General features: G+C 40.4%; 4 protein-coding genes across 6 annotated transcripts in view; all 4 read left to right on the top strand.

Moving 5' to 3' along the window:
• Nucleotides 1-3,537, top strand: part of myo10l1 (myosin X, like 1) — a 48,146-nt gene extending 44,609 nt beyond the window's left edge. For both annotated transcript variants that reach the window (XM_069152560.1, XM_069152559.1), the window contains exon 43: nt 253-3,537. In XM_069152560.1, the coding sequence (XP_069008661.1) occupies nt 253-357 (105 nt within the window). In that variant the 3' untranslated portion in view covers nt 358-3,537. The remainder of the gene's footprint in view (nt 1-252) is intronic.
• Nucleotides 3,538-4,218: 681 nt separating this feature from the next.
• Nucleotides 4,219-8,757, top strand: pttg1ipa (PTTG1 interacting protein a). The gene is made up of 7 exons (XM_069151824.1): nt 4,219-4,465; nt 5,180-5,232; nt 5,576-5,684; nt 6,199-6,301; nt 6,569-6,634; nt 7,348-7,394; nt 8,147-8,757. The coding sequence occupies exons 1-7, from the start codon at nt 4,378-4,380 to the stop codon at nt 8,182-8,184; spliced, it is 504 nt and encodes a 167-aa protein (XP_069007925.1). The 5' UTR covers nt 4,219-4,377; the 3' UTR covers nt 8,185-8,757.
• A 699-nt stretch (nt 8,758-9,456) lies between these two features.
• On the top strand, nt 9,457-13,466 carry sumo3a (small ubiquitin like modifier 3a). Its single transcript, XM_069152557.1, has 4 exons — nt 9,457-9,590; nt 10,558-10,686; nt 10,837-10,908; nt 11,088-13,466. Exons 1-4 carry the CDS (start codon nt 9,570-9,572, stop codon nt 11,148-11,150), a joined length of 285 nt encoding a protein of 94 aa, XP_069008658.1. The 5' UTR covers nt 9,457-9,569; the 3' UTR covers nt 11,151-13,466.
• A 2,464-nt stretch (nt 13,467-15,930) lies between these two features.
• Nucleotides 15,931-23,279, top strand: LOC138199684 (thrombospondin-type laminin G domain and EAR repeat-containing protein-like). Of its 2 annotated transcripts, XM_069151823.1 has the most exons (14): nt 15,931-16,015; nt 17,281-17,504; nt 17,987-18,053; nt 18,117-18,354; nt 18,778-18,868; nt 18,974-19,130; nt 19,226-19,357; nt 19,445-19,515; nt 20,295-20,456; nt 20,543-20,750; nt 20,863-21,095; nt 22,340-22,518; nt 22,658-22,759; nt 23,006-23,279. In XM_069151823.1, the coding sequence occupies exons 1-14, from the start codon at nt 15,931-15,933 to the stop codon at nt 23,157-23,159; spliced, it is 2,103 nt and encodes a 700-aa protein (XP_069007924.1). In that variant the 3' UTR covers nt 23,160-23,279. The 2 variants fall into 2 exon arrangements, with proteins under 2 accessions (XP_069007924.1, XP_069007923.1); XM_069151822.1 differs by having other exon boundaries at nt 17,987-18,354.
• Nucleotides 23,280-23,414: the final 135 nt, after the last annotated feature.

Here is a 23,414-nt window from a genome sequence, read left to right as displayed (position 1 = left end):
GGAAGGTTTTGCTTTACGCTGAAATCAAATGACAGCAAGCTAACATGCTCCCCATAACAACGCAAGATGATGTTTATAGGGTGTAATGTTTACCATGTTCATTATCATGATTTAGTAGGTAAATATAAAATAACAAATCTCAGCTGAGGACAATGGGAATGTCATTAACTTTGCAGGTATTTGCTGCCAGCATGCCGACCAATAAAACAGGCTTAAATGTGCAGCACAAACTAATCTGCTTTTCCTCTTTAGGTTGGAGAGATCACTAAGATCATGAGGGCCTACATTAACATGGTGGTGAAGAAACGATGCAGCACCATGTCCGTGACCAGCGTAGCCAGTTCCTGGGCCAGGTGATCACCACCAACCAGTCAGAGCCCTCGGTTCATCCATCCAGTGGCAACAAACGCCTTTGGCCTCGCCTTCATTGGTTGGTTGGTTTTGATGAAGGCAGTCGAACCAATCAGCAAATCCTCCAGGTTGATTCAAGAGCAGTGGATGAGCGTCGATAACAAACTGGGGAAAAGTGGACACAGAAGCCAAACGCACACTCTACTGGCCTGGGTTTCACTTCAGATTGGGACAAGGGATCTATTTAAAAACGAGCATGACAAAGAAAACAACCTGTATTTTGGGGCTCTTCCTGTCAAATACATAACACCCCCCCTCAGCTGTAGTCCTGCATGTAGATGTTCAAGCACACTCCAAACTTCTCTCCGTTTTCCTTTTCGGACAAAGTTCAGTAATAACAAGCACAACTCAGCCGCCCCGTCCCAGTGAGTCTCAGGCGGCTCCTCCACCCCCCCAGTGCACTGCCAGATAGAAGAAAGCCACACGTTCTCAGTTAAATCTTGTTTCTCTCTCTCACTCTTCCTCCAATTTCAGAGTCTCTCTCTTTCTCTTCACATATCCTCACTCCTGTTGCATCTTTGTTTGCTATTGCTGTTGAGTTAAAATGCTGAATTCTTGTTCTTGCTTGCTTTTCTGTCTGCCGTTCTCTCTGTCTTTTATCTGTAACATACATCTGAGAAAAAGGACTCGATGATGATGATGATTCTTCTTCGGGGGCCACCGCCCACCAAACCACAGTGTTCACTTGTTCACTCGTCAGTGCCACTGTGTGGCCACAAGAAGAAAACAGCCAAAGGAAGTGGCTTTAAATATTTCTGAACAATATCATATAGGTTTTCTCCAGAAGAGTAGAGGTTTTACTTCGGAGTCTCTGTGGTCATGTTTAGCTTGACATGGAGAGTCTGGGCATGGCTTACAGCCTGACTCTACAAGGAGAACAATATCATCCAGAGTAGTATCAGAAAAAACCCTTCCCTATTTATGTCTACATATAACACAAACTGCATTTATATGTATATTCACATCCATGTACACATAAACTGAACAAATATGTAATGTTTTGTACTGTATATCACACATTATAATAAGAGTTATTATTGACATTTTTGGTGCCCACTGCACTGTACAGTATATAGATGCCATACAAAATGCAATGTGACACCTGTCATGTAAAATACATGCAAGGGGAATGGTGGTGATAATGACCACTGTATGTCTGAATATGATGCCAATATCCTTCATCCTTCACTGGCTGTGTCATTAATGTGAATCACAGAAAAGTACCAATTAGTAAAAACACAGACCAGAATGAGAGGGGCTGCTATCGTGGTCATGTTTTCACAGTGTTTTGTGGTGAATTTATCCTTGTTGTTACTTGCTGGGACTCACTCTGCAGCATTAATTGGAGCCATAAAATACTGTATATCCTCGTCTGCTAGAGCTATTCTCACTTTTTTTTTTTCTTTACCGAGGAGATCAGGACACTTAAACAAAAATGCATACAAGCTCCAGTTTGTCTGTGTTTCCAGCCTGTTTACGAATATGTGACTTTTATTACCGATGATATTATTAATACTGTATGCCCCTCCCCCACCCACCCCACTATCTTAACCACCCTCAAGTGCTGTGTCTGGATTGCTGCTGTGTGTGTGAGTGTATTCATGGTGTAATGCAAACTGTTGGAAAAGAAAAGGGAAATGAGCAATGCAAAAAGAGAAGTAATTTTACTGAGTGTAGTCCTTGAAAATAAGATGTATTTACATGACTAACCTTTGCGAAGAATGGTGTTGTAATTGTGACTCAAAGGCAAAAGCATGGAATTTTAAGGGAGGGTTACGGGTTATTTATTTATTATTGTACTGTATGTATTGCCAGGTCTGTTTGAGAGGATTGAAAATATACTAGATTTTTTTATTAGTCTCAGTGTAAGAGGAGCAGATAAGACACGTGAGGATTTAGGCTCGGAGATGGTTAACTGTGCACTCGGACTGCTGAAAGTCAGAACTGCTTTGTGTGTATGTGTGTGTTTTTGGACTGAAAGTTAAGTAACTGTTCTGCCAATGTCACCTGACACTGTGGATTGCAGATAGATGGCAGCGTCCCTCACGTATAACACCCCCAGAGGACAAAAACACTAAACAAAGTGTTCCCTGCATCAGATATCCATTGTGAATACTTGGATAACACGGAAACGGACAGTCTGATATCAAAACACGGTCCAATGAACTGTCTAATTTAGTTTAGCCGAAGTCTCTAAACTGTGGCAATAATAATTTAAGTATTTGCCCCACAGACAGTTACAGTTTGCCTCTTTTTACACCAGATGTTTAATTGAAGTTGAACTTCTGAAGGTGAACTAGTCTGTTTATCTGGATAACCATACTGCACAGGGCTCCAGCCCTTTAGAAACACCGAGGTTGTGAACCCAAAACCCTGAACCCCCACCCCTCAGAAACTTTGACCAAAAACCCAAAATGAGACTTTTTCATGTATTTGATAAAAATAAAAATAAATGCAGAATTAGATGAAAATTTAAAGATATAAACAATACTGAAATCAGCCTAACTTATCCACTAAGTGTGGAATGTAAACTAGTTTTGCTAAAATAGCCCAAATTTCTAGAAGAGATACTAAGTACATGACCTCAGTGTTTTTAATCGAAGCTGCGGCCTTGACTGCTCGCACACCGCCCACTGGGATCCTGCAGAGATCCTGAGATCCTATAGAGTTAGAATAAGCAGAACTCAGTCAGAGGTTCCAGTTTGAACTCTTGGTTAATTTAGTTTGGGCTAAAATATGTGCAAAACTGGAAAAAGTAAAGTTTATAAGCCATAAATGATGGGGAACCTAGAGATGTCTGTTCTAGTTATTCTACATCTATGGTGCTGTCTGTCCCTGATGTTACACTGAGTAGGAAGAACTTGCACTTTAGTCGCTGAAAATGTGATCAGTGTGTTTCTGATCACAAATCTGTCTTCAAGGGCAACTTCGTCACGAAGGGTCCTGTTGTCAGCCGCAGGCGGCCAAGAGTGGGGCCCATTCTTCTCTTCTGTTATGCTTATTATCATCATTACATAGTTAAACATCGTGCTTGTTCAAAAAAGAGAGATATGTGTGTTGTTCTTTTTTATTTGTAACTGGCTTTACAAAATTATGCTTTAATAAATTATTGAAAATTGTCCTCTATTCAATGTCACCTTTGTGCACTTATTTAAAAAAAAACATGGGCCTATACCTCAAGTACTGTCTGCAGACGTGCAGTTACAACCAGCAGCCAGTTGGCTTAGTTTAGCATAAAGACTGGAGATTTATTGTTCTACACATTGATTTTTGTACGGGTTAAACAAACTAAATTGTCAGTCAGTGTGCTTTATATGTGCTTTTAATTTTTTTTAAAAATCGAATGTTTAGAAAAAATTAATAGAAAAATAAAACAATTGTGTGTTTCATAACTTCATTTGCCCCCCTTCTCCTCTCCCAAATGACTCCACAGATTCATTTGGTGACCCTTGGAAGGCCCCCAATCCATAGGCTGGGAACCAATGGACCAAACGACACAACTCATGCTTGATATAAATGAGTTCAAACTAGCTTCAAGCAGGTAAACTGTAAAATGTAACACTAATACACTAATTAGTGAAACACTAATGTTTCAGTATTGACAATCTAATAGTGTCATGTTTAAGAATTAAGAATATATTCCTCACAGGAACCATTTTCCTGCGGAATTAGTAACTATTTTTTTTAGACTTGTTAACGGTAACTTCTGCACATATTTTTTTTTTTAAAGAAGTACTCCCTCAATGCCTCCGCCTTCCCGTGTTTTGTCTTTGGTGCGTAATGAGCGTGCGTCAGGACTTCGCGTATGGTTCATTCTCGGAAAGTTCTCTTCTCGAGTTTCAGCCGTCGACCCGGTGGAGCAGCCAAAACATTTCCTCCTTTTGAACTCGCGCTGGTTGTTCAAATCTCCTCAAACATAAAAATCTGAGAAACACCATCGTGAATAATCTGCGTCTGAGTGGCTGAATGATGGATTTACGGATTTTACTCCCTGCTCTTTTTCTTGTCCTCGGCTCGGGGACAGTTTTTGCCCAGTCTCCCGCACCTGGACAAGGTAGGAATTGAAATCACTGACTTAATGGCAGCTAAGAATCACGTCTCATTTTCCTGTAATCTCTTTTGGCTGCGTCACTAACTTTTATAAGGATTTAATAGTTTGTATAAAATCCTAGACTATTGACATTATTGAGACTTCTCTTTGTTTTCTCATTTTGGCCAGCATGGTGATTAATGGGACTTCAAATATAACAAAAATGTGAATTAAACTTTCAATGTTGTTCAGTGTATTGTTGTAACCTCCCAGCAGTAGTCTCTTTTAGGTCCCCCTCAGCCCCACGTCTTTAATTGTTGCACAGTAAAGAGACCAGAAGGAGTAGCTACAAACAAATCGACCAAACAAGAATAGACCTTATTTACACCTTCATTTTACAGATACATAAACCCAGCTGCTGTCCTGTGTGTGTGTCTGCTGATAACAGTGTAACTGATCCACAGCCTGTTCATTTAATGTGTTCTGTCTCCATGCAGAATGTCCCAGAAGTATTAGCAGTAGTTACAAAAAACACAGTGGGAAACGAACCTACAGGCCTCATTTAACCTGCTCCTCACAGTGTTTCCAGCTAATCTCTCTTAATATTTAAGTCTCTTGTACCTCCAATTGTGAGACCAGAGTGTGTACCTATTAAAGAATCGTGTTGGCCGAGTTTATCCGATTTATTTTCCCCTCAGTGGATTGTTTTAACTGAACTAATTGGCTTCTTTCCTGCAGTGTGCGAGTCGAAAAATGGGACAGGCTGTGAGGAATGTCTGAGAAATGTGACGGTAAGTCCTGTGAGGTTGTTAGGTTGATTCTGGGTTTGCAGTGTGTGTGCGTGTGTGTGTGTGCGTGCGTGCGTGTATACGCGTGCGTGATGGAAAACAGAAGTGTCCCAGGTGGAGGAACTACAGCTGGTGACTCCTCCTCCACCTCCATACCTGTTAGACTGGTTTGAGGAGCAACTGATCTGCCATTCCCACCCTCTTCTTCTATTTTCTACTTTGTGTGTGTGTGTGTGTGTGTGTGTGTGTTTTTGATACAGTTCCTCCTATTTTGTCCTTAATACTTAAAGTTTCATTGTTTGGTCAAATAAAAGGATGATTATGCGTGTTTTATTATTTTTTACAGTGCTTGTGGTGCAGCACAACTAAGTCATGCGTCACATATCCAGTGAAAACCATCCTCCCGCCACATTCACTCTGCCCCCTGAATAATGCTCGCTGGGGGCTGTGCTGGAGTAAGAAAACACACACACACACACACACACACACACACACACACACACACACACACACACACACACACACACACCCCCACACACACACACGCACACAGACAGCTAACCATTTCATACCCAACACAACTTCAATGAGTGCTTTATTCTTTCGGTGTTTATCCTGAAGAAACGGGAGACTCTCTTAAACTGACGTAATGATGTGCAATTTTAAGCACTTTGTGTACTTTTGGTCAGGAACTGATTTTGTTGGTTTGGTCTAATTCTACAGCAAACAAAGACATTTTAGACAAAAGTGGGCAAAGTAAAGTAAAAGAAAACATCATTATAAGTATATAAAAAAAACTGCTGCTGTCAAATGTCTACAGCTCTAAAGTTACTGTGTCTAAGACAAGAGATAAGAGGAAATACAGTAAGAGCCGAGCAAAGCGGTAGAACGTGTATTTTTTTTTTTATCCTGAAGATCTGTGACTGGTGACTCCTCCATAACTTTGTCATTGTGTTTTTATGTCTGCAGTGAACTTCCAGACGTTGATCATCACCTTGGCTGTGGTCGGTGGGGTTATCATCATTGCCTTCCTGGTCTGTCTGTTCTGCTGCTGCAAGTGTGAGAACTTTGGGTAAGTATACAGTGAGCTGTGATTGACTCTATCTGCCATCCTCCAGAACCTGATCCTGAATCCAGTTGCATTTTTGTTTTTGTTTTGCACATTAATCTTTATCCCACCTCCACCCTATTCATTTCTGTTTCCACATATAACTACATACTTTTTATTTTCTCCAGTTTGGTTTCCTTAAAGTGTCTGCACTAGAAAACCATACTGTGTGCTTTCCCATGACCTAAAGAAATCATAGCCTAACACACTCGCCATGTGTTTGTGTGTCAGATCCAAAAGGGCTGAGGCCAAAATGCAGAGACAGGCCGATAAGACGAAAACTAAGCAGGAAGAAAGGTGAGATGTAATGTTTTAATGTTGAGTGTAACAGATTTCTGGCTTGTTCTTTTGTGACTGTACTTGATATATCTGTGGATGTAGTTTACCAGAAGATGTGTTTGAAGAGAAATTTTGCATCTCTGTACATAACCTCAATGCACAAGTTGAATGTAATTGAGCAATTAGTCTTAAATCTGAGTTAGCTTGGCTGCAGACCTCTGAATCATTACCCACATTGCGAGTCCATCTCTAGCTTTCACAGCAGTTCCAGTGATAAATTATGAAGGTCTTCACGACACAGAGTTTCTCCAAACAGTTTTCTTCCTCAAGAACAAACCGATTCAGCTGTGATTTATAATATCTGTTCATATTTGCTACAAACACATACATAAAGAAAATGTGTGTCAACACTTTATGTATACACACTCATACAATAGCCCAATAATTATACATTTAGGGCTTTAATGGGTTTATTAATATTTGTATTGTGTCTGACAGTTTACAGTCTACAGTAAATTACACCTGACGCACAACCTGCCTTTGTTGCATAGCTGTTCATGATCCAAATCCATTTCCTTTATTGCTCAACGCAGATGAGGGGAAAAATGCGCACGTCACAATGTTATCAGGCTAAACTGGTTTATGGCATCATGACTATTAGAAGTGTTTGAGAGTCTGAGAAATATCATTCGTCACTGTGTGGCTCACTAGAGAATGTTTTGTCTTTCCAGGAAGGTAGAGATGAAACAGAGACACGAAGAAATCAGGAAGAAATATGGTAAGCTTTCTCCCTCGCTGACACACATGCAGATACTAACAACTTCTATTTATTTGAAAGAAAACTCTAAACGTGGACCTTTGGTGGGAGAATGAATTCAACAAAAATAGATTTTGCCATATTTCTTGACAAAGATGTGAAATTATGGGAAATATGTTGACTTTCTTTCTTGCTGAGAGTTGATTAAAAAGGTATGGTAAATACAAAGACAACTTCGCAGCCGGTTAGTTTAGTTTAGCATAATGATTGGAAACAAGGGGAAACAGCAAGCCTGGATCTGTCCACCAGTATTACTGTGGTTTATTGCCAGATTATTTCTTGGACCAGGGTCCAAGAAAAACCAGTGGAGGTGCGTCAACTTCCTCCACTGGTTCCCTGGAAACCTCCCAGTGTATATCAAGAGTTTCTATTTAATACTTTGGATAGATGTTTTCAGCTTTTTGTATGGATATATGTAACAAAATGTTACATGCCACTTAGTTAGCCTGCTTTTAGAGGTGCAGGTAGGTGGATTTTGTTACCATCATACAGAGCATAGCTGCTTCCTCCTGTTTGCAGTCTTTGTGCTGAGCGAAGTCATCTCCTGGCTGTATATTGAACTACATATAAACAAACCATATTGACAGACATCAGAGTGGTATTGATACTCTCATCTAATTCCCAGCAAGAAAAACAATATGTGCATTTCCCAAAATGTCAAACTATTCCTTTAAATCAGTGCACTGTTTTACTGATTGTTTCATGTTTTCTAGGTCTAAGAGGCCAAAATCCGTACTCCAAGTTTGCATGAGGGGATCTGTTCACAGTGAATACTCAGAGCAGCAGGCATTCACAGCCAGCCTTTTGGTTGGTTTTCCAAACTATAGTAGTCAATCCTGTGACTCCTGTAGCATTGATCAACTTTTACTATTTATAAGTTTAATTGTACAGAATGGAAGGAGTGCAGTTTCAATTCTTTCCTTTTGACAATCTCTTTCTGTAACTTTTCAGACTGTTTTTGCTTTTTTTTTACTGCTGCTGAGATATAGTGCGGTTATAACCCATTTTTGTTCTTTGTGTAATTTTTTTTCTTGTTTCAAATAGACTCGTTCCAATTCTGAAACGTAATTGTTGGAGGTAATTTTTATTGCAGCATTTTCCGCCGATAGAAAATAATTTTTTAAATGTATTATTTCTGAGAATTGCATTCATACAATGAGGTCAAAATTGAATTGTCATCCTTGATGAATATGGTATGTAATCATTAACTTTAGTAGAATGCATTGATCCTAAAGCTGTATAGAAGTCATCCTAATTCTTGTTAAAGAACAAAACTTGTATATCCTGTAAAAACAAATAGGCCTAATTAAAGACTTGAAAGTGATCATAACTTCAGTCACTGGCCTTTAGTTGTGTGTTGTGTATTTCCTGCATTCTGCTTTCTTTAAAACAAAAATAAATATGGAGTAAAAATGGAATCAATCACCAAGCAGTGATGGGTTACTGAATTTGATTAGTTATTTAAAGGAACACTGATGAATTGCCTTGATTTATGAAAATTACAAAGAATTTGAAATGAGTATGGTCTATGACTGATACAGAACTGGTAAGCAATCAAATGTAGCTGTCATAAGAAACAGCATTGTTATTTTTACATATATCTTGTCAGGTTTGACGTTTTTCATGAATCAACACCATTTTTAATGCAAAACTTTACATTTGTTTGGTTTTGGACAAAACTCAAACACTACAGTAACTATATAGGGTCTTCTAAATTAACTCAATAAGTCAAGCCCATGCAGGTTCCCGCTGGTAGACATATTATACAAGGTGTCCAAGACAACGTTGCCTTGTGAAAACAACGGCCTTTGTTGATTGTTCAAACGATCCAGGATACGTTCATGTACAGAGTGACTACCTTTTCTGTGTTTGGTAATGCATTGTTTTGACACGGGATTACCATTAAAGGTCCTCAGTTCGCGTGACCGAGTATTTTGCATAGATGCGCGCTCCCGCGTCCGCGTCCCCGCGATTTCCAAACCACGTGGTTTCCCTCAGAGCCAATCGGTTATTTGTAACAGCGGTCCTAAGCGCGCGCCCGTCAGTGGGGAGACGAGAGGACAGAAGGCGGCAGAAAGACAAATAAAGCCCAATTAGCAGATTATTCTGAAAACAGGAGCGAGAAATCCAGCCGAGATGTCAGAGGAAAAGCCAAAGGTAAGACGTTAAAGGTTTAAAGAGCCGTTTATTTGTGATGATGGCTGGTTGGGAGCTGCTGCGAAACCGTCTCAGATGTGCAATCTAAAATGGCCTGGTTTGCACGTTTCTCGAAATCGGCGCAGTGTTTGTTTCGCAAATGAATGAGCATCCCCGCGTCCATATTCGCGTTTACGTGCGCTTACTGGTAACTACCGCGGAGGGAAGCAGGAGAGATGTTGTGCTACTAATTGGGGTTTCGAAGCTTGCGAGCAGAAATGTCAATTACACCATGATTGTCATTTGCGGATTTTTTTTTTTTTTTTTTTTTTTTTTTTTTTTTTCTTTGTCGAAACGGGACCACGCTACGTCCGCAACGGCGCAAATGCCGCAACTGCAGCAGCTGCAGAAAAAAAAACAAAAAAAAAAACAGCGCAAATGGAGGTGACACACTAATTTAATAACTAACGTGGCCGCGCTCTTCGTGTTGGGTTTTTTTTATTATTATTTTTTATTATTATTTATGTTGGTGCTTGTTTGACCACAGTCCAAAAAAAAAACAAAAAAAACACAAAATGCTAGCGGCGTTAGCCGGCGAGCTAAACTCCCCATCGGTGCTGAAGGGCTTGGCGTGCCGAGCACCTAGCCGGGAGCTAAACATGCTAACGTTAGCATCAGTGACTGCCCGGCAAGCAGCATATTGTCACCTTCCTGAATTGTAGGTCTGTTTTGGTTCAAGTATGTACTGCACCGTGCGGCGTTGCTACTTCGTCACGAGTCGCAGTCCTCCCTGCGCAATGTGAAATTACTTTTATGAGTTGTATGCTATATGTAGCGGTCTTGTACTTTTTGTTTTTGTGGTGTAATAACGCTGGCTCGATTGTCTTGAGACTTTACAGTCAACCTCGTAACATTTTTTTTTTTTTTTCCGTTGCGATTGTTATAACCTGCTGGTTGGTCTGGTGTTAACACGTGTTTGTCTTTGCAGGAGGGAGTAAAGACTGAGAACGATCACATCAACCTGAAGGTTGCAGGGCAAGATGGATCAGTGGTCCAATTCAAAATCAAAAGGCACACACCGCTCAGCAAACTTATGAAGGCGTACTGTGAACGACAGGTGAGCTGAAAGCCCAAAATGACTTGTTTTTTTGGGGGTTTTTTTTTAAATTCCTCCAAACAACATGCATGTCACGGTCGAGGTGTTGTAGTCCTTCCTTAGTTTGCTGTACCAAAAATTCCTTCTCCATGGATTCGTGTTCATCTGCAGGGTCTCTCAATAAGGCAGATCAGGTTCAGGTTTGATGGGCAGCCCATCAATGAGACGGATACACCGGCACAGGTATGATATTATCTTCTACTCGCCTTCATATTCACCTGAAACCCCTTTGAAATCATCTTCTACGTGATGGGATCGCATTAGAGATGCCTGTGTCCGCAACCTGTGTCTGCAAGTCATTTAATTTCTGAAACTTTCGGCCCTGCGTTGTCTCACTGAATTTAACATCTTTTCCTCCGCAGCTGGAGATGGAAGATGAAGACACCATAGATGTTTTCCAGCAGCAGACAGGTGGGCACTGCTAAGCCCCACCCACCTCATTGACAGCCACCCTCAGACCACGCCTTCAACCACCTTCACTGTCCCTTCCTTCCCGTGGCTCTTCTCAGCCTATTATTATTATTATTATTATTATTATAATTATTATTATTATTATAATTATTATTTCTTCAGTTTAAAGATGTCTCTCATGGTTTCTTTGTCAGGTGTGTGTGTGGGGGGGTCCTCAGCTGTTTATGTACTGTCTCGGCCAGGACTGAACTTTGGTGTGTGTCGGCAGTCTCTCTGCTGGCCAATCAGGACAACATTTTCCTTCTGGCATCGCAGGCTGTGATTGGACCAACAGCTCATCACAGCTGTTCCTGGTTTGTCACTGCTTCTCGCTCACTGTCCAGTGAAAGCTTAGTATCCAGTAGTTTGTCACGGTGTTCATCCATCATGGTTGAACGCGAGGCTCTGCAAGTCTTTGTCCCGGGGTCACAGTCAGTGGGCATGAAAATGTTTTGAAGTGGAAGCACTATCTGAACTTAATACACACCCGCTTTCCATTTTACTTTGCTTTCTTGTGTGTTTCTTTTTTTTTTTTTTTTTTTTTTTTTTTGGTCTGAACAGTGACTCCTTTCAAAAATGTATTTTAATTCTCTTTGCATTTTAGGTGCTTCTGCAATGTCTTTGTATTTTTGTCTCTTATTTTAAGAATTGACACCCATGGGGCATGTTGATTTTTTTTTTTTTTTTCTTCCTTCCCCTCCTGTACAGAAGTATCAGAATGGGTGTTAGATAAATGTTGTGGGGCTTGGACCAATACTCCAAAGACCGAACGTCTGCTTCATATTTGATGTACGTCTCTCTAAAAGCAAACTGCGAGGTCAGAACTGTTATATTTCAAGGCGTTTGTATTGCATCAACGTTATTTGCTCCCTCTTCAACTGCTACTAACTGACAACGATTGTTTGTGGGTATCTGCAGTACAGAAAACTCTTTGCTCATGCAGAAAAATGCTTGTGTAGGGGAGAGAATTAATTTATACCATTGAGGTGCATCCTTGAGTTTGACAGTGTACGGTGAGTCTCCTGATGCGAATACGAAACTTTTATTTTTTTTTTCCCAATTATTGTGCGGTAAAGTGGGCCAGTGACCAGTCCTTAAGGTATTCTTACAAGCAGTCCTTTTCGTGGTAGAGGTCAGGGTGGCCTGCAGTTGGGAATTACTGAAAGTTTGTTGATCAGTGCTGATTTGAGGGTCAGCTGTCTCATCTGTATTGTCCGACTCTAGATGTGCTTTGAAGAGGAGCAGCTTCCTGCTTGAGCAAAGATTTCCAACAAAAGTTGGTCTGTTTTTGTTAGCACATTGAAGACACTTTTCACTGCCATGTCAACTGAGCTGAGATGTTGTTTGCTGGTGTGTGTGTTCAGAAAGAAACATGCTTTGAGCGTGTTTTTCTGCAGTGTTCCAGTGAAGGTCTCTTCAAGTGGTGATGAGTGTCTTCATTATTTTACGGTTCGGAGAGTGAAGCATGCAGTTTGCATATCAGGAGGGCAGGGAGGTCAGCCAGTGGAGCTTGGGAGATAAGTGTTCTGTACCCACAGGGCCCCGTTCTTCGTACGTGGTTAACCAAGTTGGCTTTGATTGATAATGGTCTGACACAAGCTTTTGATTTAGTCAGGATTAAAATGTGTCTTGTCATTGAGCTCAAAAAAGGCAATCTTAAGAGCGAATTGGGTCATGACAACCGTTTTTTAAGTTTGTCCATTTTTTTTTTTCAGAAAAGGCTGCACCTTTCTTTACAGGCACCAGTTGATCTGTACATGTTTTAAATTGTCACGCATACAAAATAAAAGCAATCCTGTCTATAAAATGAAAGTTATCCTCAGCCATGTTCGAAAGGTGCCGTCTTTGTTATTTTTTAAATAATTGAAAAGTATTCTGTATTTTTGTCTGCATTCAATACCAGTAATCAGTACCAAACATTTTTGAATGAATATATGACTTTAAAATACCATCTGGTTTTTGGAAGTATTCATTTTTCTGTTTGTTTGACCTATGAAAAAAAAATACTTTTTTGTCAAGCTCCTCAACTCTCATCAATCCTCAGTCATTAACAAGCATTTGTCAGAATTGTGTGGTACAGAAACACAAACCAATCACAAGTAATAATTGTGGTTTTCTTACACAAAATAAGAGCACAGTTAGCAACAAATCAGCCTTCCACTTTTTAGAATCAAGTTAGCTGTATGAAGAACGGGGCCCAGGTATTGTCATGTTATTTGTTTCTCTACTGATTTGTACATTATTTGTGGTCTTTTACTACTGTATACAATAAATATAGTTTGGTACTCAGATTTGCTGTCACAAGTTCCATTATTTTGTGCTCGTGTTTTAACAACGGGTAAAAGATGAAATATTTTTAATGCTTTAAAATGAGCCCTGGTGATTTTTATTTATTCCTACGGAACATATCAATAATCTCAACCAATGCTCCAGAACGTGTAGCTGAGGCTAATCTCGTGATGGGCTTTAATACATAGCAAGCAGTTAGTAATTCCATACCAGTCTTAAGATGCATGTAAAAACACATTTTGTGCTGCTGCTCATGTGACATTTGGGTCTTCCAATCATTGAACCTCACTGCAGCCTAGTATTTTTTGTGTGTGTGTGTGTATTATCAGAACATACATGGATATGCTTGAACTATAGCTAGTAGGTGTGTGTGATATGTTTTTTAAGATGTGCTGCATTTGAATTGGCCACTTGTCCACATAAAGTACACTATATAGTGGACAAATGGACAATCAAAGTGGATCATGTTCATAGGCCTCTATGTAGTGGACAATACCAAAGCAGCCAGGATTTCCGTTCACACTGGGGTACTAGCTGTATGCACAAACAGAATGGACAGCTATGTACACATGTGGCTTAGATTAAATAAAACAGACGCTAGGTGGCGCCGCTGACCACATTTAGACTATCCCAGGATTTTAGCTCATAAAACGCACTTGTCTAAATAATCACCAAAACAACACCCAAAAGCAGATTCAGTTCAACAAGAACATTTAAAGAAAAAGGATGTTTATAGTGGACCTGAAACTCAAATGTATTTTACACTGAAGTAGACAAAGGATGGCTAGATTCAACAAAACAGGTTGATAAATAGACGGGTTTATATATCATACAAGTCTGATTATCATCTCAAACGCTTTCTTTTTACTACCCAAGTCCTAATATAGAAGCCCATCATCTGATAAACTGACTGAATGGTTGCATTCAGTTCAACTGGAACAATGATAAGATTAATAACAGTGATTGATGAGTCAAACCAGGAATAAGGAAAATCATGCACGAGTGGACAATCTACATCCACTTTTCTGCATCTAAACAGATCCAGGAGTGTGCCAACCACTCCCTGACATGCCTCGGAGGAAGAATGATTAATGGATGGATAAAGGAAAAAGGAAAGCAGGCCAGAGTTAGTATCTTGTATCCTGATCTATGTGCAGTCTATGATCTTAATGTGAGTGTGAAAAGAGGAGACAGTGTATTTGCCTTGTAAATGTGCTGGTCGGTGGATGGGAGGATTCTGAGAGATCTGACACAAGCTGAAATGCCGCTGATCCTCACCACACAGTTTGATTTGCCATCATCACCAAGTGGTAACCATCAAGCCAAGGTCAAACAGACCTTAATAAATGATTCTATAAAGTTGTTTGGAGTATAAAATTGTTTGGTGACTACAGACAAATAACACAACACAATAATAGATATGTTTGGAGATGTATTTAAAAGTCAGTTTTCGTTCACTTGACTCTGTCCAAGCAGGTTAAAATCAATGCAAATATAATTTGCAAATATTTGACTATGGCTCTCTTAGTGCTTAGTACCATTGCAATCCTCGCCGATTTAATGCTATTTCCCTAATTCAGAACAAATAATTGAGTCCATTGGCAATCTAGTTTCACTGTCCTGTGACCTAATTACATTTTCATTAAGTCATGTTTGGAAAACATCCATGTTTGAGACTTTAATATCACAGCTGGGTTCATGCACATACCCTGGTTTCTCAGGTAATAAACTATGGGTTAACAGTTAATATGATAAAAGCTCAGCTCATATCCATGTATGCATTAGAGGACCAAAGGTCACATATTGTTTTTTTGGTTGCCATGACTTTGAATTTTCCTTGTGACTGGCAGTTGGTTGCATTCAGATATTGCCTGTCTGCTCTTTGTGTGTTTTTAAGTGAGTGTACACACACACGCACACACACACACACATGCACACACACACACACACACACACACACACACACACACACACACACACACACATACACACACACACACACACACACACACACACACACACACACATTCACATTCACAAAGTGGAGCTGCTCACACCCTCTGGCAGGTCTATGTCATCAGACTTGTGGTTGAGGGTGGATGAGTGACAGGGTGGTTAGTGATTTGCATGGCCCCGGTGTTTAAAAGGAGCTGCAGGTGCAGGATTCTCTACACAGATGAATGGATCTCCCTCCAAGCACAGATGCTCTGGGACTTTCTACTTCTGCTATGTGAATCCAAAGCAGCCAGAAAAGCTTTGACGGTTTTCGACAGAGTTTGTTGACCAGACATTTTTCTTTGGATTTGGAAGATCGGAAAATTCTCACTGGGATCAATATGAAGAATACACAGCTCTCTGGTGTGTATTGTCACTTAGGATAGAGATACAGGGAGCAATATAGAAGAAGACTCTTCAGTATGTAGACTTTCTTACCAGCTATCAACTGAAGCAAGCAGACTTTTTGCCATGTCAATGCTGATATTTGTGCAGCTCCTTCTCCTGGGGTTAAGAATCATTGACACAACCACAGACACAAGGAAACAGTGTACAGGTATGATACAATTTTCTATCCACTTCATCTCTCCTAACCTCAGCTCTACACTCCATTACCTCAGATCGGTTCAAAACATGTGATGTTCAGTTAATGATTATACAGTGGATGGTTTATGGTTTCATCTAAAACCTGGGAAACCCCTGCAGCGAAAATTCTTTTGGATAATTCCAACTGTCTGTGTCTGCTTACAGTACAGTAGGAGGACTTGTGTGTGTAGATGTGCGTGTCGTATTAACCTTAAATGAACATCCACAAACAAGTACAGACAGTGCATGTGGTTAGGATTCCACAACAGTTCTATACACATCTGAATATCAGGATGAGCAGGGTGCATGCTTATGTGATGTCTTGTCAATTTGGGAGAATTTCTCTTCTAATTCTCACTGTCCACATTTTTTTTAATATCAACCCCACGGAAACCTCATAAAGCTCCACCACCTCCCAGGGCTGTTTCTCACACACGTGGGTTGTGCGGCGGGACATTAATGAATTTATCAGTTTACAGCTGTGGCTCCTGAACTTTTTGGCTTGTGTTCTCTTAAAACAAAGCAATGGCTACATTTTAACCGATGAGTAGTGTCCGAGAATGTTTTCAGAGCCTTTACTCAAGTAAAAGTACTAATCCCACTCTGTGGAAATACTCAATGACAAGTTTGAGTATTGAGTGTTGCACTGAGACGTTTATTTATGTAAAAATATGCAGGTATAATGAGAAAAAAGGATAAAAAAGTAAAAGTACTCAATGCAGAGAAATGGTTCATGTGGTGTACAGCATACTACTACATTTGATATAACTTAGTTATTTCTGAGCCATTAATTATCAAAGTAGTTGCCAATTTATTTGCTGTCAATCGATTAATCCTTTCAGTTTTACTGATATATTACAGGTGGGTAGTTTCACATATTACAAAGCATCATATTTTATAACCTATTCATTAGTTATATCTGCAAAAAACAAAGCTATAAACAAAGCTGTAAAATAATGTACGTCTGCTGTAATAAAGTAAAAGTATGACAAATGCCTCAAATTGTAATTCCCCCAGTAGCTTTGTATAATAGGGGTTGTAAACAATTTGATTCTTTGCCCTCCCATTAATCATCTCAGGACCCCCTCAGATTTAAGTTGTGACTTAATCAGGGGGTCCCAGCCCTCAGGTTAGGAAACATTGTTTTTTAGTGCAGCAATAACTGTCATTTTGGTTTCTTTAGGTTAGGTTAGGTTAGGTAGTTACTTTATTATTTTATTTGCCTTTTGTTTGCAGATTTGTTTCCCCTGGATATGCTGTCTTTTGTCCTTGAGCGGGACACCTCCAAACTTGTGCCCGGGGTGCACATGAAGGAGGCTGGAGGGGTGAGGGGAGTTCATTTCTCGAGCCCCGGCAACTCCATGAGCTTTCCCTCCTCCCAGCTACTTGTGAACTGTGACCTCTTCCCCAAAGAATTCTCCATTGTTCTAACGTTAAGAGTCACTCGCATCACACTCAAGGTGAGCATCCATCACGTCAGACACATTCAGTGCTGAGGACTATGAGTTTGATGCTAAACTTGATTAATTAATCAAATTGATTTTGATTAAAAGTAAAGCATTCAAAGTTTTACTTAAGTAAAAACACAGAATTAAAATCAGGAAAAAGTACTTTTTATGCAGTGGAGATATTGTTTTTTTAAACACAGATGTGTGATTAAGCTTATATGGAAGCAACAATTTCATGTTTTATCAGGTTGAGGTGGAGCTAATTTGAATTTGTTTTGATTTAGTGTAATTATACTGTAGAAAAATGCACTGCAGTTTACTATGGCTCAAATAAATGTGGTGAAGTGAAAAGTACAATATCTGCCTCTATAAAGTAGTGAAGAAAAAGTAATAAAAACTAAAATACATACATACAAGTACACTACTTGAGTAGATTCACTTTTCCACCAGTGTCAGATACAGTGTGTCTGAATGCTTCCCTTTTTGTCTCTCAGAGAAATGAATATGTCTTTTCCTTGATGGAGCCAAAAAAAGTTGCAGACAAAAGAGCAGTCAAGGAGAGTGAAGAGGAGAACGATGGAGGACATACTTTGGAAAGGAACAAAGAAATGACCATCACTGGAGCAGAGCAACAGAGGGAGAAGAAGCAAGTCAGGAGTAGTGAGGAACGGGCACAGATCCTTCTTGGACTGAAGTTCTCGAGAAAACGTCTGCACTTCCTTTTTAAAGGTCACGGCGAGGTCACAGAGCAGTGGGTGTTTCGAGGCACCCGGCTGGCTGATAACCAGTGGCACACTCTTGTTTTGAACATTGGTACTCATCATGTGAGGCTCACGGTGGACTGCAACTCACCCCTGGAAATGTAAGCTTATTTTCCCCTTTGCTTCTCCCTGTTCTCTGTTCACTGGGTGTGTTCACTGTCTCCCGACATCCTCTCTTCCTGTTCCCTCTGAATTCCCTTGAGGCCTAGTGGATCCTTCACCACAATAAAATGCTCCAAATCTGCACGCACCCTGCAGCCATATCATAGTGGCCTGACAGTATGTGATAGATGTTTTTTAGTGGAAACTCCCTCTGGCGCACAGAAGGGAGGAATAGCCACACCCACATAGTGCTTACAGGATACATGTAGTACAATCCATGACTCGTGTTCTTCTGTCTCTGTACAGGGAACAAGATGAACAAAAGAGTCTACTTTAATTACAGAGAATTTAGATCATTACAGAAGAAAAACGACTTAGTTTGGCTATTAAAAATAATTATACATATCTTTTATGGCAAACAGCGTTCCCTCCAGGCCTTTCCCCTCAGACCTCAACATTCAGGGATCCAGATTCCACATTGGCAGTCGGGGGAGATGGAAAGGCTTATTTTCAGTAAGATGCATTTCTTCATCTCAAATTGTAATAAGGCTCTTGACAATTATGCTGTCACAGCAAACAAACTGATAATGGTCCTCTCATCTGCTGCCCCACATTCAGGGTCTGCTACGACAGCTGGTTCTGGTGCCAGGTATGGATGCCACCCATCAAATCTGCCCTTCTTCTGACCCCCAGCTAGCAGCTCTGTCAGTACCGCCGCTTCTCCTCGACTTGACTGTCATAAGGAGGGAGGGGGATGGACACGTGACTTCCTACGGTAATTTGAACATGCGATTCTCAAGGAAACTGATGCAGGATAAGGAGGAAATATTTTATCTTTGATTGCTTTGTGTTTTCAATAACATCTGTCAGAAGGAGAAAAGCGGGTGTCAGTGGGGTTGGAGAGGTCGTGCTCAGAGCTGCTACGAGGCCAGCTCTGGTTTAATCCGCTCAGGAAGGGCCTTTACCTCTGTGATGGTGCCGTGTGGATCACCATGCTGGAGGGTGAGAACTCAACATCCGCTCATCAGCAAAGTTTCTCTTCTTGTTAGAATGAAAAGTGACAAAATCCTCATCTTTCCATCAACACAGATCATAAAAGGCTGGACTACGTGTTGGAACATCAGGTTCTCACCACCAGCTCAGAGACGCATGATGTAGAGGTATTTATCTACTTCTGTCTGTTTGTTGTGTGTAATACTGATATTACTCTTACTGCACCAGACATCTTTTTTCAGTGGAGTCTTGTGTTTCTAAAGACAAAGGTTAACAACCCAGTGACAGCCACTTAACATTTTTATTATGGAAGGTGTGGTGGATAGTTTCACCTTCTTAGTTCTTAAAAATAAGAATAAAGTCTTCAAAATGACTCTTCCCCTGAGCTGCTCGAATGTCACAGCACCCTGTGACATGGGGTCACAAATTAAAACTGCTCTATATTAAGGGGTCTCAAGTAAAACAGGTTGGGAACCAGTGAGTGTGTTTACATGTTGCACATGTGAAATTCGTATCCTGTTTTTGAGAAACCTGGATACACCATCTCAAATATTTAGAAGCCAGGATATTGTTGCATGTAAACACCTTATCCAGGTTTCTGAACATTATCTTCTGGTAAAGAACATCACGGCTGAAATAGGATATCAAGGCATGACTGTATTCAGATGATCAGATACCTGTATACTGTTAAGATCACGTATAGAGGGATATGAATAACCAGGTTTCTAATGTTTCATTTAAAAGCCCTATCCTGAAGACACAAAACTTAAATACTGCTGCATATAAACCCACTCACTGTTTTACACAGACAACTTACTTTTATTGGTACCTTTTAATTGTACTTCATTCTTCAGATTTAATTTTACATTTCCTGCACTGTATGCCTGCTGTTACACTGCTCTATCTTGATTTTCTCTGTCCTGTTACACTTTCTTCTAATCCCCAGGTGTTCCAGGTACCTGGCGTTGGTCTGATGGCTGCTATGGCTCACCGGTCCAAAGCATCCGGCTCTGCTGTGTATCTGTGGACCCACACAGGTTTCCAGGTCTACCAGAATATCAGCACATATGGAGCTCTGGCTTGGAGACATTTCAGAATGGGCAAGAAGGTCTGACAGATTATAGGACAGATCACACTTTATTCTCAATTGAAGCTTTGAACCCATACTTATTCCTTTTATTTGTTTTCATGTAGATATATCTTGTGGTGTCTAATTCTGAGGGAGGGCCAGGCAAGCGATTTAACAAGGAGACTGAGGTGGACTTTTCTGTGATTTACAAGTGGAGCAAGAGACGAAAACGGTTTGTGCAGTTCCAGACTTTGCAGACCCACTGTGCTCGAGACTGGGAGGCATTTAACATCAATCGACATACCTATCTTGCCGTGGCCAATCATAGACAAGGTAAAAACTACAATCCATTAAGTCACTAACTGTTAGCTTCCACAATTCCTGGCGTGAAATCTGTAAAATATCAAATGTGTTGCGTTCTATTTCTTATTGCTTTTCCTTTCAGGTGACAACAATCACACGATAAACAGTGTGATATACAAGTGGAACAGATTAACCAAATCATTTGAGGTGTATCAGATGCTGCTGACGTCAGGGGCCTACGACTGGGAGTTCTTTACTGTCGGGCCGTACCATTTCTTGGTGGTCGCAAACGCTTTTGACGGGGTGACCACTTCTGTTGACTCTGTCATCTACGTTTGGGTCAATGGAAGCTTCCAGGTGTTCCAGACAATCAAGGTTAGTGGTGAGAATACATGAGAAATGTGAAACCGAGCTTGAGAAAATCCTTGAATCCCTCCCACCACAGTACACCACAAATTTGGCGGGTGTTTTTTGCCGGGGTGGAAATTAGGCTTAATAGCCCTGTAAGGTAGCATTTTGCTTCATGATTTCCATATCATTCATCTTCTCACCAGCTGGGCTTTGATTTCCTCTGATTATATCTGTATCTCTGAGATGATTATGAACAACTACCTTGTCTGTACACAGAGAATGAACGGGAATACAAATGGGGATAAAAGATAAAAGGCTAATGGAGTAGAGAAGGGGAGTAAGGAACAGGCGTGTGCAGGCATTTAAGACAGGGCCAAAAATAGAGTGTAATTTGCCTGATTTGCTTGAGCGATAGCAGCGCTTTGAAATGTAACTGATAGTGAATTGTATTTGAATCTAGCCACAGTTGATGTGAGAGTGCTGACACATTGATAGTCATGTGAGAAAACATCAGGAGATGTGTGATTTAGGGGAACTCCACGAGTGTGTGCGAGGATTCGCATGAACACCTTGAGGCTGGTGGAAATTAATAACCTGAAATCTTACAGAAAAGAGTGAGGCAACATGTTTTTGACATCTTTTTAGCAACACAGATGTAATTTCAGTCTTTTCGTCTATGGGGTGATTACTATCAAATTATGTACAAACATTTATGGTCTCAAGAGGATGACACATAGCCTGGTTTTTGCAGACCTAAATTCACTGTGTGAATAGGTCAGGTTTGGCGTTGCTCTATTAAGGATTGTTTCCAGTCGTTGCATCCAAATAGGCAAAGACCACAGGTTAATTTTGGGCACACACGATTTTGAGCAGCCTTTAACCAAATGGCATTGACCATCATACAATGTACGTTGAGTGCCGAAACTCACCAAGCAGTAAACAACAGAGACCCTCCCCCAATGCGAGCAGATTGCAACACTAAGTTGGAAAATGAGCACTGCAGACTTTTAAGAAGAATTTGAATCATTGTTCTTGCTCTGGTTTCAATTCCTTGATATTTGCTACAACTGTTCATATTGCATTACGTTCTATAACCATCGCCATTGTTGGAATTACTTTTTAAAGCTAAAGCTTGACTTCAGAATCACCGCATTTAGCCAACCCCACAGAGCCAGGTTACTCTTCAGAGGAAAGTTTCCACTTACTGATTGGCACAAAATTGTGCGTGTTTGATTGATTGATTGATTGCTTGATCTCTGACCATCTAGACTTTCTGCGCCACAGACTGGGAAATGTTTCAGATTGGCAGCAGAGTCTTCCTCGTTGTTGCCAATGGACACAGACTCGATGGTAATGGTCCAAGTCAATACACCATCAACTCCACTATCTACGAACTGGACATGAGTGGACAACTCTTTGTCCGCTTCCAGGATATTGTCACCTACAGGTACAGATGTTCACTCAGCAGATAAAATATGCCAGATGCATGTACACACAAAGACCATAACAATGTCCTCTGTGTAATGATGCGTTTGCTTCCATTTCACCCGCTCGTCCTCACCACATACCTTTCTCTTTCTCTCCAGTGCAGTGGATTGGGAGTTCTTCAGCCTCGGGGAGGAATATTTTCTGGTTGTTGCTAATTCCTTTAACGGAGAATCATACTCTCTCAACAGCATTCTCTACAGGTACTCAACTTGTCAACAACACCCCTCCCACTGTGAAATAATTCATCCGTCCTGATTACCTCGTGGTATCTGTCATGAAACCATCTCAGAGACATACACCTACACAGTTGTAATGTTGATTTATTTTCTTACCATGAGCTAGAATAGGGAAAGCATACCAGGACTTCTGATATGTGAGGATTCACTAGGGACTAAGCAGGTGAAAATACTCCACTGATGTGATTCCTCTTTTCTGTTTGTTTTTAGGTGGCAAGGATATGAAGGATTTGTTCCTGTGCACTGGCTCCCGACGATTGGGTGCAGCGACTGGGAGTTTTTCAGCTCTAAAGGAGAATCATATTTGATCTACTCCAGTGCTAAAGCACCTCTCTCCAAAGTGTTCATGCTGAAAACCTACTAAACCATAAAAAAGTGTGCATGTGGCTTTGTGTACTATATTTGTGTGTTTGTGTACGTCCTTTTTCGTAAGTGTGTTAATGTGTCTATTTTTAAAACATTGCTATCGTGTAGGGGGATAACATTAGCAAAAATATAATTTAACCATTAAATGAGTTATTAAACTGAGAAATATTAAATTATTATTGGCTACTAAGAAATTTTCTTTTATTATTTGTGTGCATTGTCTAGCATTAATGAATACTGTAAAGCCTCTGTA

Source organism: Embiotoca jacksoni, unplaced genomic scaffold (assembly GCF_022577435.1).
Source record: "Embiotoca jacksoni isolate LCO1_2020_lvr unplaced genomic scaffold, fEmbJac1.0.p SCAF_18, whole genome shotgun sequence".
Classification (NCBI taxonomy): Eukaryota; Metazoa; Chordata; class Actinopteri; family Embiotocidae; genus Embiotoca; species Embiotoca jacksoni.
Note: the sequence above shows the minus strand (reverse complement) of the source record. Positions and strands in the feature narration are given on the sequence as shown.

Excerpts from the sequence above, each read along its gene's own strand:
- pttg1ipa (XM_069151824.1), top strand. The coding sequence starts at position 4,378 with ATGATGGATTTACGGATTTTACTCCCTGCTCTTTTTCTTGTCCTCGGC. Across the intron at positions 4,466-5,179 it reads GTCTCCCGCACCTGGACAAG|TGTGCGAGTCGAAAAATGGG; the intron begins GTAGGAATTGAA and ends TCTTTCCTGCAG. Across the intron at positions 6,302-6,568 it reads TGCAAGTGTGAGAACTTTGG|ATCCAAAAGGGCTGAGGCCA; the intron begins GTAAGTATACAG and ends TTTGTGTGTCAG.
- sumo3a (XM_069152557.1), top strand. The coding sequence starts at position 9,570 with ATGTCAGAGGAAAAGCCAAAG. Across the intron at positions 10,687-10,836 it reads AGGCGTACTGTGAACGACAG|GGTCTCTCAATAAGGCAGAT; the intron begins GTGAGCTGAAAG and ends GTTCATCTGCAG. Across the intron at positions 10,909-11,087 it reads AGACGGATACACCGGCACAG|CTGGAGATGGAAGATGAAGA; the intron begins GTATGATATTAT and ends TTTCCTCCGCAG.
- LOC138199684 (XM_069151822.1), top strand. The coding sequence starts at position 15,931 with ATGTCAATGCTGATATTTGTGCAGCTCCTTCTCCTGGGGTTAAGAATC. Across the intron at positions 19,131-19,225 it reads TGGACACGTGACTTCCTACG|AAGGAGAAAAGCGGGTGTCA; the intron begins GTAATTTGAACA and ends AACATCTGTCAG. Across the intron at positions 20,751-20,862 it reads CGTGGCCAATCATAGACAAG|GTGACAACAATCACACGATA; the intron begins GTAAAAACTACA and ends TTTTCCTTTCAG.